This window comes from Budorcas taxicolor, chromosome 12 (assembly GCF_023091745.1).
Source record: "Budorcas taxicolor isolate Tak-1 chromosome 12, Takin1.1, whole genome shotgun sequence".
NCBI lineage: Eukaryota > Metazoa > Chordata > Mammalia > Artiodactyla > Bovidae > Budorcas > Budorcas taxicolor.
Window position 1 is genome coordinate 73,359,320 of NC_068921.1, and position 19,486 is coordinate 73,378,805.

Sequence of the window (19,486 nt, forward strand, 5' to 3'; positions counted from 1 at the left end):
GTTTGATAAATTCCCATGAGGACCAGCTAGTCAGATATGTTCAACCTGGTTATCTGGCAAAATTATCACTTTAACTGATGAAAACCCAGTGTTTTATGCAATCAGGAAAGAGGAACCATCTAATTTTAAACACTCAATGGTCATTTCTTATAGTATATAACTTAAATTTATTCAATACATTAAACACATGTTACTTTTAAATAATTAATATAATTTAAATCCAAGAATATGTCACTGATCGTTAATGAAACTTTGACAAGTCTTGGAAGTAGTTCCAAGTCTTGGAAGTAGTTCCACATTTCCCCAGCAGGTGGCAGATTTCTTGTCACACTTTCTCATCTTACACAAGCCCGTGCTAGAGTTCATCATGTGTCAAAACTGTAGGGGAAGAAAGTATATTTAGCTCTTGAAATCTTAAATATCAAATTAGCTTAAACCTTACTAAGGCATGAATTAACATAAAGTGTAGGTGCTCATTGAGGATCCTCCTGTTTGTTAGTTTAGTACCTACTCACTTTATTAAGTGACAATGAGAACAGCTCTTTGTACATTATGGTATCTATTGTGCTGTGCTTAAGTCGCTCAGTTGTGTCCAACTCTGTGACCCTGTGGACTGTAGCCCACCAGGCTCCTCTGTCCATGGGGATTTTCCAGGAAAGAATACTGGAGAGAGTTGCTATGTCCTCCTCCAGGGGATCTTCCCGACTCAGGGATCAAACCCAGATCAGCCGCATTGCAGGCTGATTCTTTACCAACTGAGTCACCAGGAAAGCCCATGGCATCAATCATATGGGAGCATAACTACCTGCCCTTTTACCCACCTACAAGTGAGCGCCCATGAGTCAGAACAATACTTTATTCATCTTTGTTATCTCCACGACCTAGCACCTTGATGGTGAAAAATAGATTTCTCACCAGGTACAAAGTATGCTGTCATTAATGTAATGGAACAACAAAGAGCAGAAGACATATGTGGTCTGTGTCTAAGATGGGCATGCAGAGCATTCAAACGCAGGAATAAATACTATATAACTGTGAGAATCAAAGTCAATACCAGTGAAGACTTAAGAGTTCAAAATGTTTTTTTCTCCTGCATCAATGCGCTACACATACTAACTGATTTAAGAACACGTGAGAATTCAAAATGGTATTTTCCAGGCAGAAATTAACTAAAACACAATTTAAACGGATCCTGTTCCACAATTCCAGATGGCAGACTTTCTCTTCACTAAATTCCACTGGAATTATGCAATCGATCAATCCTCTATTGTTGGACAGATTCTATGTCATTATTAAAGACAACGTTGTGACAAACATATACACGCATACATTTTTGTTTAGATGTAAGTTTCTGATGAATTGATGGATCAAATGGCATGTATTTGAATTTTTATGTATATTACAAAATTTCCTTAATTTATACAGCTACTGTATGTATATTCACGCTTACTTGTCAATACTCTTGCTAGAGCTGAGTATTGTTAATCCTTTAACTCTTTCCAATTTGATAAGAGAAACATCTCATCTCAATGTTTCCTGCATTTATATTTTATTGTGAGGTAATTATGTGAGTTTTCCTTTCTTCTTTCCTTTTTTAGTTTCTTTTCTTCTCTCCCTCCTTCCTCTGTCTTATCTTTCTTTCCCTTTGAAAACAGTTATGCCACTTACATAATAATCTTTCTCCTGAATTGAAATGGTACCTTTATATTATTAGATTATTAAAAATACTCAGGTGTATTTAAAATACTGAATTTATCCGACAACACACATTGATTTTGTAAGGAAAACAGAATCAATATAAAACACAATTTCATGCTTATGTGAGGAAATTTATATATAATTTCAGCCTCTCTAAAAAGTAAAGTTGAGGACAATAAGAACTATATTCTGAACTATTGGAAAGAATTATTATGAGGATTAATTAGTCTAACCGGTGAAAGTCTTTAACATACTGACTGGAACACAACAGAAGCTCAACACTACTTTTAAAAAAGAGCAAAGAACAATAGAGACAGGTACTGACCAGGAAAGGGAATCATGAAAGAATCAAGAAGTTGATAATCAGCTTTAAAAGAATATCCAGCACACATTTACTGGTGTTAAGGGTTTATGTAGGGTGATAAAATGCTAAGGTAATTTCAGTTTTTTAAATCTAAGAAATGGAAACTAATTCAAACCACCCTCTGGTCTGTGATTAAGGCTACTGGAATAAGGAACCAGCTTTCTATAAGGAAACATACTATGTATGTCACTAATTAAGGAAACAGGAGGTAATACTTTATTTGGCTGTGTAAAGCTTTTATTAAACTTTGGGGCTTGGATTTTCATATTTAGGAAATTCAGTGTATCTTAAAGAGAGTGTTTCTTTTACTTTTTTTTTTTTAACCTCTATCTTAGGTCAGGAGACTAATACTATACTGCTTATCTATGTGATGATATGAAGCTATATCCATAGGGGAATAGATTCTCTATCCATGTTTTAAATTTGTGAACTTAGTCCACATAAAAAGGAAATCTGTAAACATGTCACAGACTTTGGTAAAGAAATTCTGATGTAATCATTTGATAATCATTAAGAAATGATTTTGTAATCTAATTTCACTTAGTGCAACAAGTGCTTCATACACAACTGCAGAACAACTCACCTGCATTTTTCTTCTTGTTTTCAAGGTGATCTAACAGTTGCCGTATCTCAGTATCATACTCCACCCATTCTGGGACAATCCTGGCAGCAGCTTTTAGTTTAGGTTCTTTTGTTTTGGGATTATTGCACTGAAAATTTAAATATTAGAATTAGTTTAACAGAGAAAGGATCAACTGAAATGACAAATTACAGTTTATGTAAGCAGTGTTTAATGCAAACACTCAATCAGAAGTTTAAACAAAAATTTGAAGATTTTCTGATGGTTCCTAAGAAGTCTGTTAAACAATTCTATAAAATATTTGGACAAAGGAGCCAATTACATGACCATTCTGTAACAGAGCACAGCAGACTATATTAATAAATATTTTCTTGCCTTTTCTTTGGACTAAAACCTGTTTACATACTTTTTTTTTCCATACGTAAAACTAATTGTCAGCCTTTAGAAATGTCTCGAGTTTCTTTGGCAAAAGCATTTGTCCTCTTTCCTATGCCTCTGTTTTGATTACCAGCTGTGATATTAAAATGAGTTAACTGGAATTCATTTGGCAAAATACTGATAGTTGTGAAATTCAGAGTTGCCTATAAATCTCCATGCCTTAAGAATATTTAAGTAGTCTGTTTAAGAGGCACAGTGGAAAAACAATGGACAGGGATCCTCGGTCCTCATGGTTCCAATTCTTACTGGCAGTTAGACTTGGACAGTCCCACTTAAACTAGTAGGGAGACCTGTGATGTTTACATCACAAAAAACACTACCAAACTGTGTGTGCGCGCGTATGTGGGGACCAGTGGCAGAACCTGTTTTTTCATTTGCAAAGGAGGAAATTAAAACAAGGTTATCTCCAAGGCTCCTCTAATACCTGATGAATTTTAATTAGCAATTGGTTCTACTATAAAGTTTCTTGGGAAATTAAAAGGCAAAAAGCAAAGGCAAGAGTTTAAGGAGGGTCTGACTCTGGATGTATGTGGAGATACAGCTGTCAGGAGTAGTGCTAGTGGGCTGGATGTGAACTGTGAGGAAAGAGAGGCATCAAACATGACCCCAGTGTCTTTGGCTTGAGCAGTGTAAAGAAAGGTTACAGGAGGAGCATAAACTTCACAGAGCTACACAGGCATCCAGTCTGCTCTTCACAGAGCACACTAATAGAGCACGTGTCCTGAAGCTTACTTCTACATGGCACTTTCTCATGGTAGCCCCAACCTGCTTCATCTTTCATGCCTTATGGGAAAGCTTATTTATGAGCCATAAGCCTGGTATCTTAATCCTTTCCTCACCAAATATTTCCAGTTCACTGCATTGTGGATTTTTTCCTGCAGTAATGTATTCTGAAGTAAGTAGGTAACAGGAACTTCTCTGTAGAAATTAACTTCACAGATAATGCGTTCTATAAACAAGATAACGGATTTTCTAATTGTGTCAGAAACAAAAAACAAAGTACTATTTTTTCCTTAGCTTATGCTACAATTGTCGATTCTTTACCTGCTAAGCCACTGGGAAGCATAATCTCTATCAGCAGTGCTTCAGTGGGGCAATCATGTCCCACAGGGGAGCTGTGGCCAGGTCTGGAGGTACTTGATTGCTGTAACTGGGGGCTGGGGGGCGCTATCGCCATCTAGTGGGTAGAGACCAGGGATGCTGCTAAACATCCTATAATGCACAAGTCGGCCCTCACAACAGAGAACTATGGTTCCCAAGGTCAGTAATGCTTTCTCCTCTCCATTAGGCCATTTCCTGATTTTCCCTTTTAACCTTTCCCCTAAGATGACCAAAACCAGCATGTTCTTTTTTATTTTAAATGTTTCTTTGGAAGAGATGATGTTGTCCACCAAAATCTATGCCACCCATCCATTTTCTCAGTAGACCTACTGCTAGGAAGTGGCTGCCCATCCAGGAATGATGATCCTAAGCTCTTCTTATAACTGGATGTGGACACACAACCAACTGCCACCACGGGGCCAAGCCCTTTAGGATCAGGATGCATCCTCCACCCTCCTTTCTTCTTACCCTCCAGATCAATACTACCCAACAGAAATATGATGGAAGCCACAAATGCAGTTTTACATTTTCTAACAGCCACATTAAAAAATGTAAGAGGAACAGGTGGAATAAATTTTAACACTGTATTTCCAAAATGTTATCTAGTCAAAATTAATCAAAATAAAAATTAGTAATGAGATATTTTTATATTTTTATTGAGTCTTCAAAATCTGATGTGTTTTATACCTTAGAGCACAACTCAGAGCACACCTCAATTTAGACTGGCAACATTTTAAGTACTTTATGGCTGCCTGTGGGAACTGGCTGCCATACTGGATGGATCAGCTTCAGATAGACATAGATGATGACAGGACCCTGGAGGATGAAAAAGTCCCAGGATGGACGGAGACTGGTCCCTGAGTCATGATGTACAGGGAAGCCACTCACTGACAGGACACCCACTTGGGCCTGGGTGTATGTGAAATCACAGAAATCTGGGCATTTGCTAGAGTAGCTCATTTAATCTAAGTACTAGAAATCCCAAGGAGACTTATGTCAACTAACGTATGAGTCACATTCTTATACAACACAACCTTAACACTGTAATGTCCTTAACCACTCTTTAGAAATTTCCCTTGTCTTTTTCTGACCGATGACCACTTGTTTCCGCTACATTCTATCACCTATGATTGCAATCTAATTATATTTTGGCATGCTACTTTCTATACATATCTGGAAAAACATCCCTGTATTTTACTATCCAGTTTTATTTTGTTAAAAACTATGAGGTCTAATATTTTGACAGTTTGTTCTTCAAAGAAGATCTTGTACACAATTATTCTAAACTTATATCACCACATAAAAATATGATCAGGAAAAAAATAATATTTCGTACTACTAGAGAAAATATACAGTATTGGAATATAATGTCTACATATGGACAATAAATCAACTAGCTTAAAATATTTCATGTCTAGATTTAAACTGTGTAGCATAAACTGCTTACAATGAAAACCTGAGAAAAAAATTTCTCAAAAATAATGAATAAAAAGACATATAGGATAATTTAAGTAGCTGGAATTATTCTGGCTGTCTTTATTTGGGGAAATTACTGGCATAAGAACTAAACTGATGATATATTAAGATGATAACTCATCATCTTATGTTTAGTTTATGACATTTCAGCCAGTTTATGGTCTTTCTTTGAAAAGGCCTTGTGCACAAAAGAATTAACACAGCAGGCTGCTATTAACACAGAGACTGCTATTCTGAGAGGCCTGTGCTTACAAGGCTGGCCCTTGGCTGGCTTCTGGGAACTTGGATTTCAGGTGTGTTCCACCATTCCCTGGTAAGAACAGCTCACTGTGCCTAAACTGTGCAAACCTGTAATTTATGCTGACCACCTGCCTTTCTTCTAGATACGGGGAATTTTGGCATGTGCCAGGCTGAGGGGTTGTTTACATGACCAGCCCCCAATAAGAATTCTGGGCACTGGATTTCTGGTAAGCTTCCCTGATAGACCACATTTCACATGTGGTGGTGTACTTGTTGGAGCTTAAGGAATGAGGTAACTTCACAGGGAGAGGACTCTTAGAGGCTTGAATCTGGTTTTCTCTGAACTTCACCCCATGCACCTTTTCCTTCTGCCGATTTCACTTTGTATTCTCTCACTGTAATATTTCCATAGCCATGAGATATTCTGAGTCCTAAGAGTCCTCTTATTGAATCATCAAACCTGGGGTGGTCTTGGGAGCCCCGGATACAGCCCTATACCTGCCAACGTAGGTAAATAAAACAGTAAATTACAGATTGAGCCACAGGTGCCATGCTATTTGTAAAACAGAAAATACTTCTGTTGGAACATTTTCATATCTGCTTATACAAAGGAAAATGCAAACACTCACCAGATCAATTGTTTTGGCTCTTTGCTTGGATTCATCATCACACCAGGTTTCACACCACAACCATTCTTGGGGAAGAGACTTGATGGCAACTTGGTAAATCATATTATTGGGAAGATCCTATTAGAAAAAGAATGATTTCAACACAGAGGAATTTCAATTAGAGTCAGAGTGGAAGAAGTTGAAGCTGTCATTTAGATTATAAATGGATTGATAAAATATACCCAAATCTGAGATATGGTCATATTTTTAAGCTTTAAATACTTACCCAACGGTCTCATATCATGAATGAACCTGTGCACTGGAAGGAAGCGCACATCTGCCCTGGACTTTACTCCTGCACTGGGGGTGAAGAGGAGGGCCCAGAACACACCTTTGCAATTCCCTTTCTACCTCCAACTGCCTTGAAACACCAGGATTAATCACTTACACCGTATCTTACTGGTTATGTGGTCACCACCACACTCTCCAGATTCTGAGGTGACTTTTCAGTTCCCTATCAGGAAACTTCTGTATACTCACAGCTTTCTAAGCAAAGACTGCTGGCACCTGGGTAAAAGGATGTTTAAATGGCAAATGAACCTAGTAAGATGGTAGGTGTTGCAAGAGGGCATCAGAGGGCAGACACACTGAAACCATAATCACAGAAAACTAGTCAATCTAATCACACTAGGACCACAGCCTTGTCTAACTCAATGAAACCAAGCCATGCCTGCAGGGCAACTCAAGACGGGTGGGTCATGGTGGAGAGATCTGACAGAACGCGGTCCACTGGGGAAGGGAATGGCAAGCCACTTCAGTATTCTTGCCTTGAGAACCCCAAGAACAGTATGAAAAGGCAAAACGATAGGATACCGAAAGAGGAACTCCCCAGGTCATTAGGTGCCCAATATGCTACTGGAGATCAGTGGAGAAATAACTCCAGAAAGAATGAAGGGATGGAGCCAAAGCAAAAACAATACCCAGTTGTGGATGTGACTGGTGATAGAAGCAAGATCTGATGCTGTAAAGAGCAATATTGCATAGGAACCTGGAATGTCAGGCCCATGAATCAAGGCAAATTGGAAGTGGTCAAACAAGAGATGGCAAAGGTGAATGTCGACATTCTAGGAATCAGCGAACTAAAATGGACTGGAATGGGTGAATTTAACTCAGATGACCATTATATCCACTACTGCGGGCAGGAATCCCTCAGAAGAAATGGAGTAGCCATCATAGTCAACAAGAGTCTGAAATGCAGTACTTGGATGCAATCTCAAAAACGACAGAATGATCTCTGTTCGTCTCCAAGGCAAACCATTCCATATCACAGTTATCCAAGTCTATGCCCCAACCAGTAACGCTGAAGAAGCTGAGGTTGAACGGTTTTATGAAGACCTACAAGACCTTTTAGAACTAACACCCAAAAAAGATGTCCTTTTCATTATAGGGGACTGGAATGCAAAAGTAGGAAGTCAAGAAACACCTGGAGTAACAGGCAAATTTGGCCTTGGAATGCAGAATGAAGCAGGGCAAAGACTAATAGAGTTTTGCCAAGAAAATGCACTGGTCATAGCAAACACCCTCTTCCAACAACACAAGAGGAGACTCTACACATGGACATCACCAGATGGTCAACACCGAAACCAGATTGATTATATTCTTTGCAGCCAAAGATGGAGAAGCTCTATCCAGTCAACAAAAATAAGACCAGGAGCTGACTGTGGCTCAGATCATGAACTCCTTATTACCAAATTCAGACTTAAATTGAAGAAAGTAGGGAAAACCGCTAGACCATTCAGGTATGACCGAAATAAAATCCCTTATGATTATACAGTGGAAGTGAGAAATAGATTTAAGGGCCTAGATCTGATAGATAGAGTGCCTGATGAACTATGGAATGAGGTTCGTGACACTGTACAGGAGACAGGGATCAAGACCATCCCCATGGAAAAGAAATGCAAAAAAGCAAAATGGCTGTCTGGGGACGCCTTACAAATAGCTGTGAAAAGAAGAAAGGCAAAAAGCAAAGGAGAAAAGGAAAGATATAAGCATCTGAATGCAGAGTTCCAAAGAATAGCAAGAAGAGATAAGAAAGCCTTCTTCAGTGATCAGTGCAAAGAAATAGAGGAAAACAACAGATTGGGAAAGACTAGAGATCTCTTTAAGAAAATTAGAGATACCAAGGGAACATTTCATGCTCGATAAAGGACAGAAATGGTATGGACCTAACAGAAGCAGAAGATATTAAGAAGAGGTGGCAAGAATACACGGAAGAACTGTACAAAAAAGATCCGTGACCCGGATAATCACGATGGTGTGATCACTCATTTAGAGCCAGACATCCTGGAATGTGAAGTCAAGTGGGCCTTAGAAAGCATCACTATGAACAAAGCTAGTGGAGGTGATGGAATTCCAGTTGAGCTGTTTCAAATCCTGAAAGATGATGCTGTCAAAGTGCTGCACTCAATATGCCAGCAAAGTTGGAAAACTCAGCAGTGGCCACAGGACTGGAAAAGGTCAGTTTTCATTCCAATCCCAAAGAAAGGCAATGCCAAAGAATGCTCAAACTACCGCACAATTGCACTCATCTCACATGCTAGTAAAGTAATGCTCATAATTCTCCAAGCCAGGCTTCAACAGTACGTGAGCCGTGAACTCCCTGATGTTCAAGCTGATTTTAGATAAGGCAGAGGAACCAGAGATCAAATTGCCAACACCCGCTGGATCATGGAAGAAGCAAGAGAGTTCCAGAAAAACATCTATTTCTGCTTTATTGACTATGCCAAAGCCTTTGACTGTGTGGATCACAAGAAACTGTGGAAAATTCTGAAAGAGATGGGAATACCAGACCACCTGATCTGCCTCTTGAGAAATCTGTATGCAGGTCAGGAAGCAACAGTTAGAACTGGACATGGAACAACAGACTGGTTCCAAATAGGAAAAGGAGTACCTCAAGGCTGTATATTGTCACCCTGCTTATTTAGCTTATATGCAGAGTACATCATGAGAAACGCTGGGCTGGAAGAAACACAAGCTGGAATCAAGATTGCTGGGAGAAATATCAATAACCTCAGATATGCAGATGATACTACCCTTATGGCAGAAAGTGAAGAGGAGCTAAAAAGCCTCTTCACGAAAGTGAAAGAGGAGAGTGAAAAAGTTGGCTTAAAGCTCAACATTCAGAAAACTAAGATCATGGCATCTGGTCCCATCACTTCATGGGAAATAGATGGGGAAACAGTGGAAACAGTGTCAGACTTTATTTTGGGGCACTCCAAAATTACTGCAGATGGTGACTGCAGCCATGAAATTAAAAGACGCTTACTCCTTGGAAGAAAAGTTATGACCAACCTAGATAGTATATTCAAAAGCAGAGACATTACTTTGCCAAGAAAGGTCCGTCTAGTCAAGGCTATGTTTTTTCCTGTGGTCATGTATGGATGTGAGAGTTGGACTGTGAAGAAGGCTGAGTGCCGAAGAATTGATGCTTTTGAACTGTGGTGTTGGAGAAGACTCTTGAGGGTCCCTTGGTCTGTAAGGAGATCCAACCAGTCCATTCTGAAGGAGATCAATCCTGGGATTTCTTTGGAAGGAATGATGCTAAAGCTGAAGCTCCAGTACTTTGGCCACCTCATGCGAAGAACTGATTCATTGGAAAAGACTTTGATGCTGGGAGGGATTGGGGGCAGGAGGAGAAGGGGACGACAGAGGATGAGATGGCTGGATGGCATCATGGACTCGATGGACATGAGTCTGAGTGAAGTCCGGGAGATGGTATGGACAGGGAGGTCTGGCGTGCTGCAATTCATGGGGTCACAAAGTGTTGGAAATGACTGAGTGACTGAACTGAACTGAACCTAGTAAGTTAAAGACAGATCTCTGGAGACATCAAGCGACCCTTTTCTCAGAGGTATTTGTTTACATGTCAAGGGTTGTAGAGCCCGTCCCTATGTGTCCCCAGAGAGTATCTGTTTGCATTCCAGAACAAAGGGCATGTTTCCTTTCTCTCCCAGCGGGCACCAGGGGTACATGTGTTGGATGTCCCATCTAAGGTCCAAGATTCATAATTTTAGGGTTCTTCTCACAGCACTCCTATTAATCATAATACTGAAAGTCCTAGCCAATGCAACATGATAGGAAAAGGAAATATAAACCAGTATACAGATTGGAAAGGAAGCAATAAAACTGTCTTTGTTTGACAATGACAAGATTGTTTATGCAGAAAATCCTAAGAATCAATAACAAACTCCTGCAATGAATAAGCAATTATAACAAGTTTTCAGGATACAAGGTTAATATACAGAAAGTCAAGTGCTATATACCAGCAATGAACAAGTGGAATTTAAAATTGAAAGCATACCATCATTTACATTAGCGCAATCCACCCCCCACCCCGAAACCCCACCAAACAAATCTAGGTAAAAATCTAAAAGAATGTTCCTCTACATAAGGAAAACTAAAATTCTGATGAAAGAAACTTAGGGACATCTAGATAGAGAGGTATTTCATGTTCACAGATAGAAAGACTCAATATTGGTATGACATCAGTTCTTTCCAACTCAATTTATAAATTCAACACAATCCTAATCAAAGTCCCAGATAGTTATTTTGTGGATATCAACTGATTCTAAAGTTTACATAGAAGGCCCAGAATAGCCAACCCAGGGCTGAAGAATAACAAACAGGATGATAATACTGAATTTGAAATCTTCATATAAATTTTCTAGTAACTAAAACATGGAGATTTATAAAAGAATAGACAAACACAGCAATGGAACAGAACAGAGCCCAGAAATATGAGAATTCTTTGTACTTTCTACTCATTTTCTTCCCTGTAAATCTAACACTTCTCTAAAATAGTCTTATCAATTAAAAAAAAATGTTTGACTATTCCTTCTTTGAACCCCCTTTTCCTGGAAATCCATTCTTTAAATCCTTAAATAACTGGGTCTGTCATCTTATCTCAGCCACTTTCTGCCATCATACTCCCACTCTCGGACTACCTCTAGATTTTCAGCTTATTCCATTAAGTACTCAGACATCAATATCCTTCGATCTCCTTTGGGACCTGATCGCACCACTGTTTCACTGTCATTTATCCTTGACGTCTTCACTCTCCTTTCTTAATTTCCATGGTTAATCATTATACTTAATCCCTTGAATAGATTCTCAACTGTCTTACTCTTCTCTCATTTAGTTGGATATGTCTGACAAAATAGTTCTGGTTAAATCCAAACTCTGACCTGCCCCCATCCAACTAAACATGGCTGGCAAAACACACAGACACATACACTACACTATTCTGCATTCTCATCAGCAGTGTATGATGGTTCCAATTTCTCCATATCCTTGCCAATGCTTTTACGGACCATCTTTTTATTATAGTCATTCCAGTGAGTATGATGTGGTATCTTGTAGTTTTAATGCAGTACCTAGTGACCAGTGATGCTGAGCATCTTTTCATGCATTTACTGGTCACTTGTGCACCTTCTGTGGAAAAATATCTATTTACATCCTTTGAGTATTTAAAAAATTGGTTGTCTTTTTGTTATTATGAATCCTTTATATCTTCTGGATACTAGTCCCTTATCAGATGTATGATTTTCAAGTATTTTCTCCCATTCTGTGGGTTGTCTTTTTCACTTTGTGTTCTTTCATGAACAAAGTTTTTAATTTTGATGCAGTCCTATCTGTTTTTCCTTTAGTTGCTTATACTTGTTTCATATCTAAGAAACCACTGCCTAATCCAAAGTTACAAAGATTTATGTTAATACTTTGCAAGAGTTTTACACTTTATCCTCTCACATTCAGGCATTTGATCCATTCTGAGTTAAGTTTTTGTATATGGTGTTAGGAAAGGGTCCAATTCATTCTTTGAAGGTAGACATCTTATTGTTCTAGCACCTTTGTTGAAAAAAACTATTGTTTCTCCATTAAATTATCCTGGAATGCTTGTCAGAAATCTAGTGAGCATAGGTACATGGACTCTCAATTTATTTCTGGATTCTCAATTCTATACCATTGATTTATATGTCTAACCTTATGTCAGTCCACTCACTGTACATATTTAAAGGGTACAATTTGATAAGTTTCACATATTAAATATTCCTGTGACACTAAGACCACAATCAAGCTCATTGACTATATACATAACCCTCAAGTTTTCTTGTGCCTTTTTGCAATCCTTCTGGGCTGTCCTTTCTACATACACCTAAGCCAGTTCTTGGGCAAACATGAACTGCTTTTTGCCCAAGGATTGGTTTACATTTTCTAGAATTTTATATAAACAGAATGACACAATATGTATATTTTTGGCCTAGCTTGTTTAATTAGATCAGCATGATTTTTAGATTCATCGAAGTTGTTATCTGTATGATGAATAATTCCACCCTTTTTACCGTTCAGTAAATATACCTTTTTACCATTGAGAAAAATCTTTTGTATTCAATCTGGCTTTGATAGATATCTGGGTTTGTGGCAGGAAGCTTCTGACATGGCCCCCAGAGATCCTTGCCTCACAGTACTCATTCTCTTGTGCAAGTATTCCTCCTAGATGTGGCTGGACCCAGTGACTTCCTTCTAACAACAGAACATGCAAACGTAATGGCATGTCAATTTTCTGAAGAGTGTGTGGAGAACTGATACTATTTCTTTCTTTAATACTGGGTAGAATTTCATTTAAGTTTGGTAGAAATTAGAAGCTATCTGGGCCTGGAAAGTTGTGCTAAATTCAATTTCTTCAATAGATACAGTGTTCTTCAGGTTATCTATTTCATTCTGAGTACATTTTGATAGTTTGTCTTCTATGTAATTTGTCCATTTCATCGAACTTGTTCATAATAGTTTCTCATTATTATTTAAGTATCTATAGATATTGTGCTATCATGTCTCTCATTTCTATATTATATTAGTAATTTGTGTCTTTTATCTTTTTCATGATCAGTCTAGCTAGCGGTTTGAGTTTTGCTGATTTTATCAAAAAACCAGCTTTTGTTCGTAAGAAAACCTACTGAAACACATAATTTTTCCCATTTTTTCATTTCATTGATTCCACTCCACTCATTAATTATCCCCTCTTTTCTATTTACTCTGGTTTAAAATTTACTTTTTTTCCCCTAGTTTCTAGGTAGAAGCTAGAGGTTATTTGAGACCCTTTTTCTTTTTAATATAGTACTTCGTGCTACTGCTTTTCTAAGAACTATTTTAACTACTTCAGATGATGTAACTTATCATTTACTTTGTATATAGAAGAGAAGTAGCCTAAGGCTAAAAAATATATAAATTCATATGAAATGGTGAATGGCTTGGTTGATTGGTCAGGGGCCCAGACAGGCAAAGACTTGGGTCTAAGGGAGCAAAGTAGAAGTGACCCTGCTTATCTCTCCCAGTGAGCTTCCTAGAGAAGTTGTGCTTATCATCCTCATAACTCTGGGAGGCTCTGGGTCATATCACTAGGTTCGAGGAATCTAGGTGAAGGAACAAAGAACCAGCCCCCCTGAGCAAACTGTGACAATCAAGAAAGGCCATATCAGCTTTAGAGCCCCCTGTACGGGTTGTCTGAGGCCTTTGTTGAATTTGTAGAATTTGCCCAATTCTGCTTCCTTTCTTTCTCTAAAAGCTATTGGTCCTGAAAGCACGTCCTAATAAACTTCCTGCAAGCTAATTTAGAGTCAGTTTGTTTCCTGGATAACCTAACCTGTAACAGGCAGCTGAATAGTATCTACTGATGTAGGGAACAGTGGAAGAGAAATGTAGCTCGAATTTTGATTTTTAATTTCAGAAATGTTCTGGGCATTACTGTGTCTATTTCAATAGATTTAACATACAGGTTAGGCATTCAGAGGAGAGAGAAGAGCCAAAGATTTGGGAATTCTTGATAGAAAAGCTGTGAATTAAAGCCCTGAGTGTTTGTAGGAATGCTAATAGAGTGGGAACAGAAAGAAAAGTGAGCCATGAGCAGAAATTTAGAGGACAGCAACATTTAAATAAGAGGCAGAAAAAGAGTAGCTCTAAAATAAATTGCAGTGGGAAAATCATGGACATCAGAGAAGCAGCAGGAAGATTTGGTATTATGAAAGCCAAGGCAGTTTCAAGAAGGTAAGGAAAACATCTGTGTTGCAAAAGAAGGTAAATAAGCAAAAAGTGTTCACTGGATAAGAAGATATTGCTCTGACTTTAGAGAGAAGCTTTACTGGACTGGCAGGAACAGGAGTCAAATATGTCAGAGAAAGGACAACTATTCCCCCAATATAGTGAAGCTTTTCTGGGAGAGTTCCTCAGATGCTTGCTGGTTTGTTTGAAAAACTGGTCTTTTCTTCAGTTATCCACAGGCAGATAGGGTTCCTTATGATTAACACACCAGGGAAATGACTGAATTATAAAAATGTGGTATTCATAATCTAAATCTGGAATGTCACTGGTGTTTACTGTGGACTCAAGATCATTTTTTTTTTTACTAATTGGCAATATTGCAGACACTACCTTGCATTTGCACACATACATATGGCGAGTTCTCTCAACTTTAAAGAATGATTTTTTAAAAAAATCAGTCCTTCAATCACTGTGGTCTTGAATGAGTCATTAGTATTTTGAACTATATTACATTTGCTTGACTTTTAAACAAAGGGCCTCAAGTTTCTGTGTTATCTAGACCCTCTGTTACCTCTCTTCCCTTATATCAGACTATTTTCTCTCCATCTATACTATTCCTCAAACATGTAAGGCCCACTCTCGATAGTTTTTCTGTTTGGAATTCTCACCAGTATCTGTACAGTCAGCTCTTAAGCCTCCATTGGAATGTCACCTTCATATAGTTCTCGGCCACTCAATTTACAACAGCAAACTCTAACTCCTGTTCACCATTCTGAACTCTATCATGTTTTCCTGTTTTACTTTGTCTCTGAAGTACGCATTACCTTGAAATACTGTTCATTGATTTATTTGGTTACTTTACCACTAGAATGAAAGCACCAAGAGCTAAGGATCTCTGCTTTGTTTTCTGATGTCCCAGAGCTTAGGAGAGTATCTGACACATTGTAAGTATTTAACAGATACTTGCTGAATGAATGAACAAATATGTATGGTTCTAATAAGAACTTATATTTGTTATTCACTGGAAAGAAGGAACAGTGGAAACTAAGGACTGCAGGGTCTTTTTGTTGTTGTTGTTTAGTCGCTAAGTCATGTCCCAGCTCTTTTGTGACCCCATAGACTGTAGCCCGCCAGGCTCCTCTGTCCATGGGATTTCCCAGGCAAGAATGCTGGAGTGTGTTGCCATTTCCTTCTGAGGAAATTAAGGGTACCATAGTGAGGAAATAAGACGACTTGGGAAAAAAGTATTCGTCTGTGAGGAAAAACAAAATGTAAGGCAGTATCCAGGGAGGGCAAAGGATGAAGGGAATTTATCTTAAAGATCAGAGAGAAAGAGAGAAAGGAAGAGAAAGGGGAAGAGTGAGGGAGGGAGACAGACACGTTTAAATGACGATGGAAGCAAGTGAGAAAAAGACAGGTAACATAGTGAGGACACACGGTGGAAAGAAGTTTAAGGATGGAAAAGTCAAGATCAAACACTTTAGTTCTGACAATGCTGGGCTTAAAGTGAAAAAATATGTACAGAATTGTGTACAGAGAAGAAAGGTTGAAAATACAAGAATTTTTATAAGCAGGGGGTTACAGCAGTCTATGTACTGAAAATTATTCCATAAATATTTCACTTACCTGATCTAGGTTTGAAAGACTGTTTGGATCTTGACTGAGAGTTTGGTACTGGCCCCGGAGCCTGTCACCTGCAGCAATTCTCCTGAACTTCTTGAGATCCACCACATATAAGGCGCTGCAAGAAATGTATACTCCTTGACAGCCAGTGTTGTTTATGTATATTTACTTTCCTCTAGTGTCTATCTACAGTGATGGTATCAACTTTAGATAACCTTGGGTCTAACAACAATGAATCCTTTCATAATTTTCTCCCCATGTCTATTTCCAAGGAATTTGAGGTTTGATTTGAAGCTGTTAGGATCCACATCCACTTAGGGTCACTGCCAAGTTTTTCTAAGATCTCCTGAAACTCATGGCCCTACAAAGCAGTAATAGCTTTTTTTTCAAATTAAAAAAAATTTTATTTGGCTGCGCTAGGTTTCAGATGTGGCATGTGGGATCTAGTTCCCATAACAGAGATTGAACCTAGGCCCCCTGCATTGGGAGTGTGGAGTCTGAACCACTGGACTACCAGGGAAGTCTCCATAATATCAGCTTTGAAGACAGTATCTTCATTCTGTTACGTGATAAACAAGGTTTAAATCTTCTGCAAAAGTTAGGAACAGACAGTAGAGCCAGGTTACTTGGGTTTAACTCCTGGCTCAGCTTTGGACTAGCAGCGTAAGCATGGACAAGGTACAAAAATCCTGTATGTCTCAGTTTTCACATCTATAAAATAGGGACGAAAACAGTATCAAAAGGCTGTCATAGAGATTTTATGAGCTAATAGATGTTAAATCTTATAAGAATGACTGGCATGTAATAAGCACTATATAATTGGTTGCTGTTATTTTATAATTTCAAAGAAAACTGATCCTTGTGATTCAAAAAGTTATTCACTCAAAGACAGAGTATGAATTTTCTTACCTGATATGGTATTTCCTTCTTAGAAGATGTGATGCCCAGTAGCCTGTTTTCCAGAAGCGATATCCATCCATATCTGTGCGGCTATCACAGAAGGGAGTGTACCCATAAGGAGCTCCACCCAGGTCAAAATCTCGAAGTTCTTTTAGGTCATGTCTCACAATCTAAATAACAGAACAGTTTCTCTGATGAAGACTATAAAATAATAGAAGCCCTTTTAATGTGACTCTTAAGTTATCATTATCTTGTAGAGAAGACAGAGAACTGAGTTTTCCCCACAGTTCTTTCATCCAGCACAAGTTTACCAAGTTTCTATTTTTCCCCCTTGTCCTCACAGGTTAAAACAAACCTAAAATTTACATACCTAGTCTGTATTTTAGTAGTTTTACTCATTAATAAGAATAGTTTGTTACATCATTTTTAATCAAGATATTTTAAAACTGAAGTACAGTTGATACACAATAGTATATAAGTCACAGGTATATGATAGTGACTCACATTTATTAAAGGTTATATTTCATTTATAGTTATTATAAAATATTGGCTATATCCCTCATGTTGTACAATATATTCTTGTAGCTTATTTTATACCTAATAGCTTGTACCCCTTAATCTCCTATCCATATATTTGCCTTTCCTTTCTTCCCTCTCACCACTGGTAACCACTAGTTTGTTCTCTATGAGTCTGCTTTCTGTTTTATTCACTAGTTTGTTGCACTTTTTAGATGCCACATATAAGTGATATCAGACCATATCTGTATTTCTCTGCCAGAATTATTTCACTGAGCATGCTGCTGCTGCTGCTAAGTCACTTCAATTGTGTCCGACTCTGTGTGACCCCATAGCGGCAGCCCACCAGGCTCCCCCGTCCCTGGGATTCTCCAGGCAAGAACACTGGAGTGGGTTGCCATTTCCTTCTCCAATGCATGAAAGTGAAAAGTGAAAGTGAAGTCGCTCAGTCGTGTCCGACCCTCAGCGAACCCATGGACTGCAGCCTACCAGGTTCCTCCATCCATGGGATTTTCCAGGCAAGAGTACTGGAGCGGGGTGCCACTGCCCTCTCCATCACTGAGCATAATGCCCTCTAAATCAATCCATGTTGCTGCAAATGGCAACATTCCATTCTTTCTTTATGGCTGAGTAGTAATATGTATCACATTCTGTATTCATTCATCTGTTGATGGATACTTAGATTTCTTTCATATCTTGGCAATTTTAAATAATGCTGCTATGAACATTGGGGTATATACGTCTTTTTGAATTAGTGTTTTTGTTTCTTTCAGCTATATACCCAGGACTGGGATTGCTGGGTCACATGGTTGTTCTATAGAAAGTTTTTTGAGGAACCTCCATACTATTTTTCACAGTGGCTATACCAATTTAAATTCCCACCAACAGTGTAGGAGGGTTCCCTTTTCTCCACATCCTCATCAATATCCGTTATTTGTGCTTTTGATGATAGCCATTCCGACATGTGTGAGGTGATATCTCATTGTGGTTCTGGTTTATAATCAAGGTATTCTGAACAAAACATATTTCAGTACGGAATTAAATATATAAGTACACAACTCCTTAATTTCTCAAGGTATAGATTAATAATTCAAAACAATTTTTATGGTATATATCTATTACTGTAAATATATTGGCAAATGTTAGTTTGAATCATAAAGAAAAATCTTCTGATTATTCTCAATGGCTTCAATGAAGTAATATTAGCATGTTTGATTCTGTAATAGACTCTAGCCTGCTAGAAAAATATTACTGCATATATAATGGGAAAGAGAAATCAATTTTATGTTAGTATGTTTGAAAATACTTCATTACACTTTTGCCTACTTTCTTAGTTTTTCATTATTCACATTTATCAATTTGGAAAACAATACAAAGATAACAGAATTTAGAATACATAGATATAATATAGAAGTATATCATAAAATAGGATTTGAAAATATACTTTAGTACTAAATAATATACTGACTTGTGCATTTAACTTAAATAACACTTATATTTACATATTATTGTTTTAGAAATTCTGTGTATTTTTAAAGGCTTTAAGAAAAATTCTGTGTATTTTAAAAGTACTTATTATCATTATTTTTTTTAACCATAATGATTACAAAGGCAAGTAAGGAGGGAAGGGTAAAAATCATAAAAATTTCTGTTGAAAGCTGAGGACCATAATTTTTTTTGGCCAAATTAGGCTTTTTTAAAGTGTCAGAATAATGGGATTTGGTTATTGGTAATTGCCAAGGAATGTTGCTGAAGGGGGAAAAAAGAGAGGTGAGTGTATGTAATTGCTAACTTTTCCAGCAAGAAGAAGCAGTTCACTTTAAACAAATTTCAGCTCATATCCACAGGCAT

At 37.9% G+C, this 19,486-nt stretch overlaps 1 protein-coding gene across 1 annotated transcript in view; it reads right to left on the minus strand.

Annotated features, from left to right (window-relative positions):
- Nucleotides 1-355: 355 nt before the first annotated feature.
- LOC128057624 (UDP-glucose:glycoprotein glucosyltransferase 2-like) overlaps nucleotides 356-19,486 on the minus strand; it is a 141,721-nt gene continuing 122,590 nt past the window's right edge. The window contains exons 35-39 of the mRNA XM_052650081.1: nucleotides 17,129-17,289; nucleotides 16,223-16,337; nucleotides 6,527-6,643; nucleotides 2,646-2,772; nucleotides 356-378 (exon numbers count right to left, since the gene is read on the minus strand). Coding sequence (XP_052506041.1) covers nucleotides 356-378; nucleotides 2,646-2,772; nucleotides 6,527-6,643; nucleotides 16,223-16,337; nucleotides 17,129-17,289 — 543 coding nt within the window. The remainder of the gene's footprint in view (nucleotides 379-2,645; nucleotides 2,773-6,526; nucleotides 6,644-16,222; nucleotides 16,338-17,128; nucleotides 17,290-19,486) is intronic.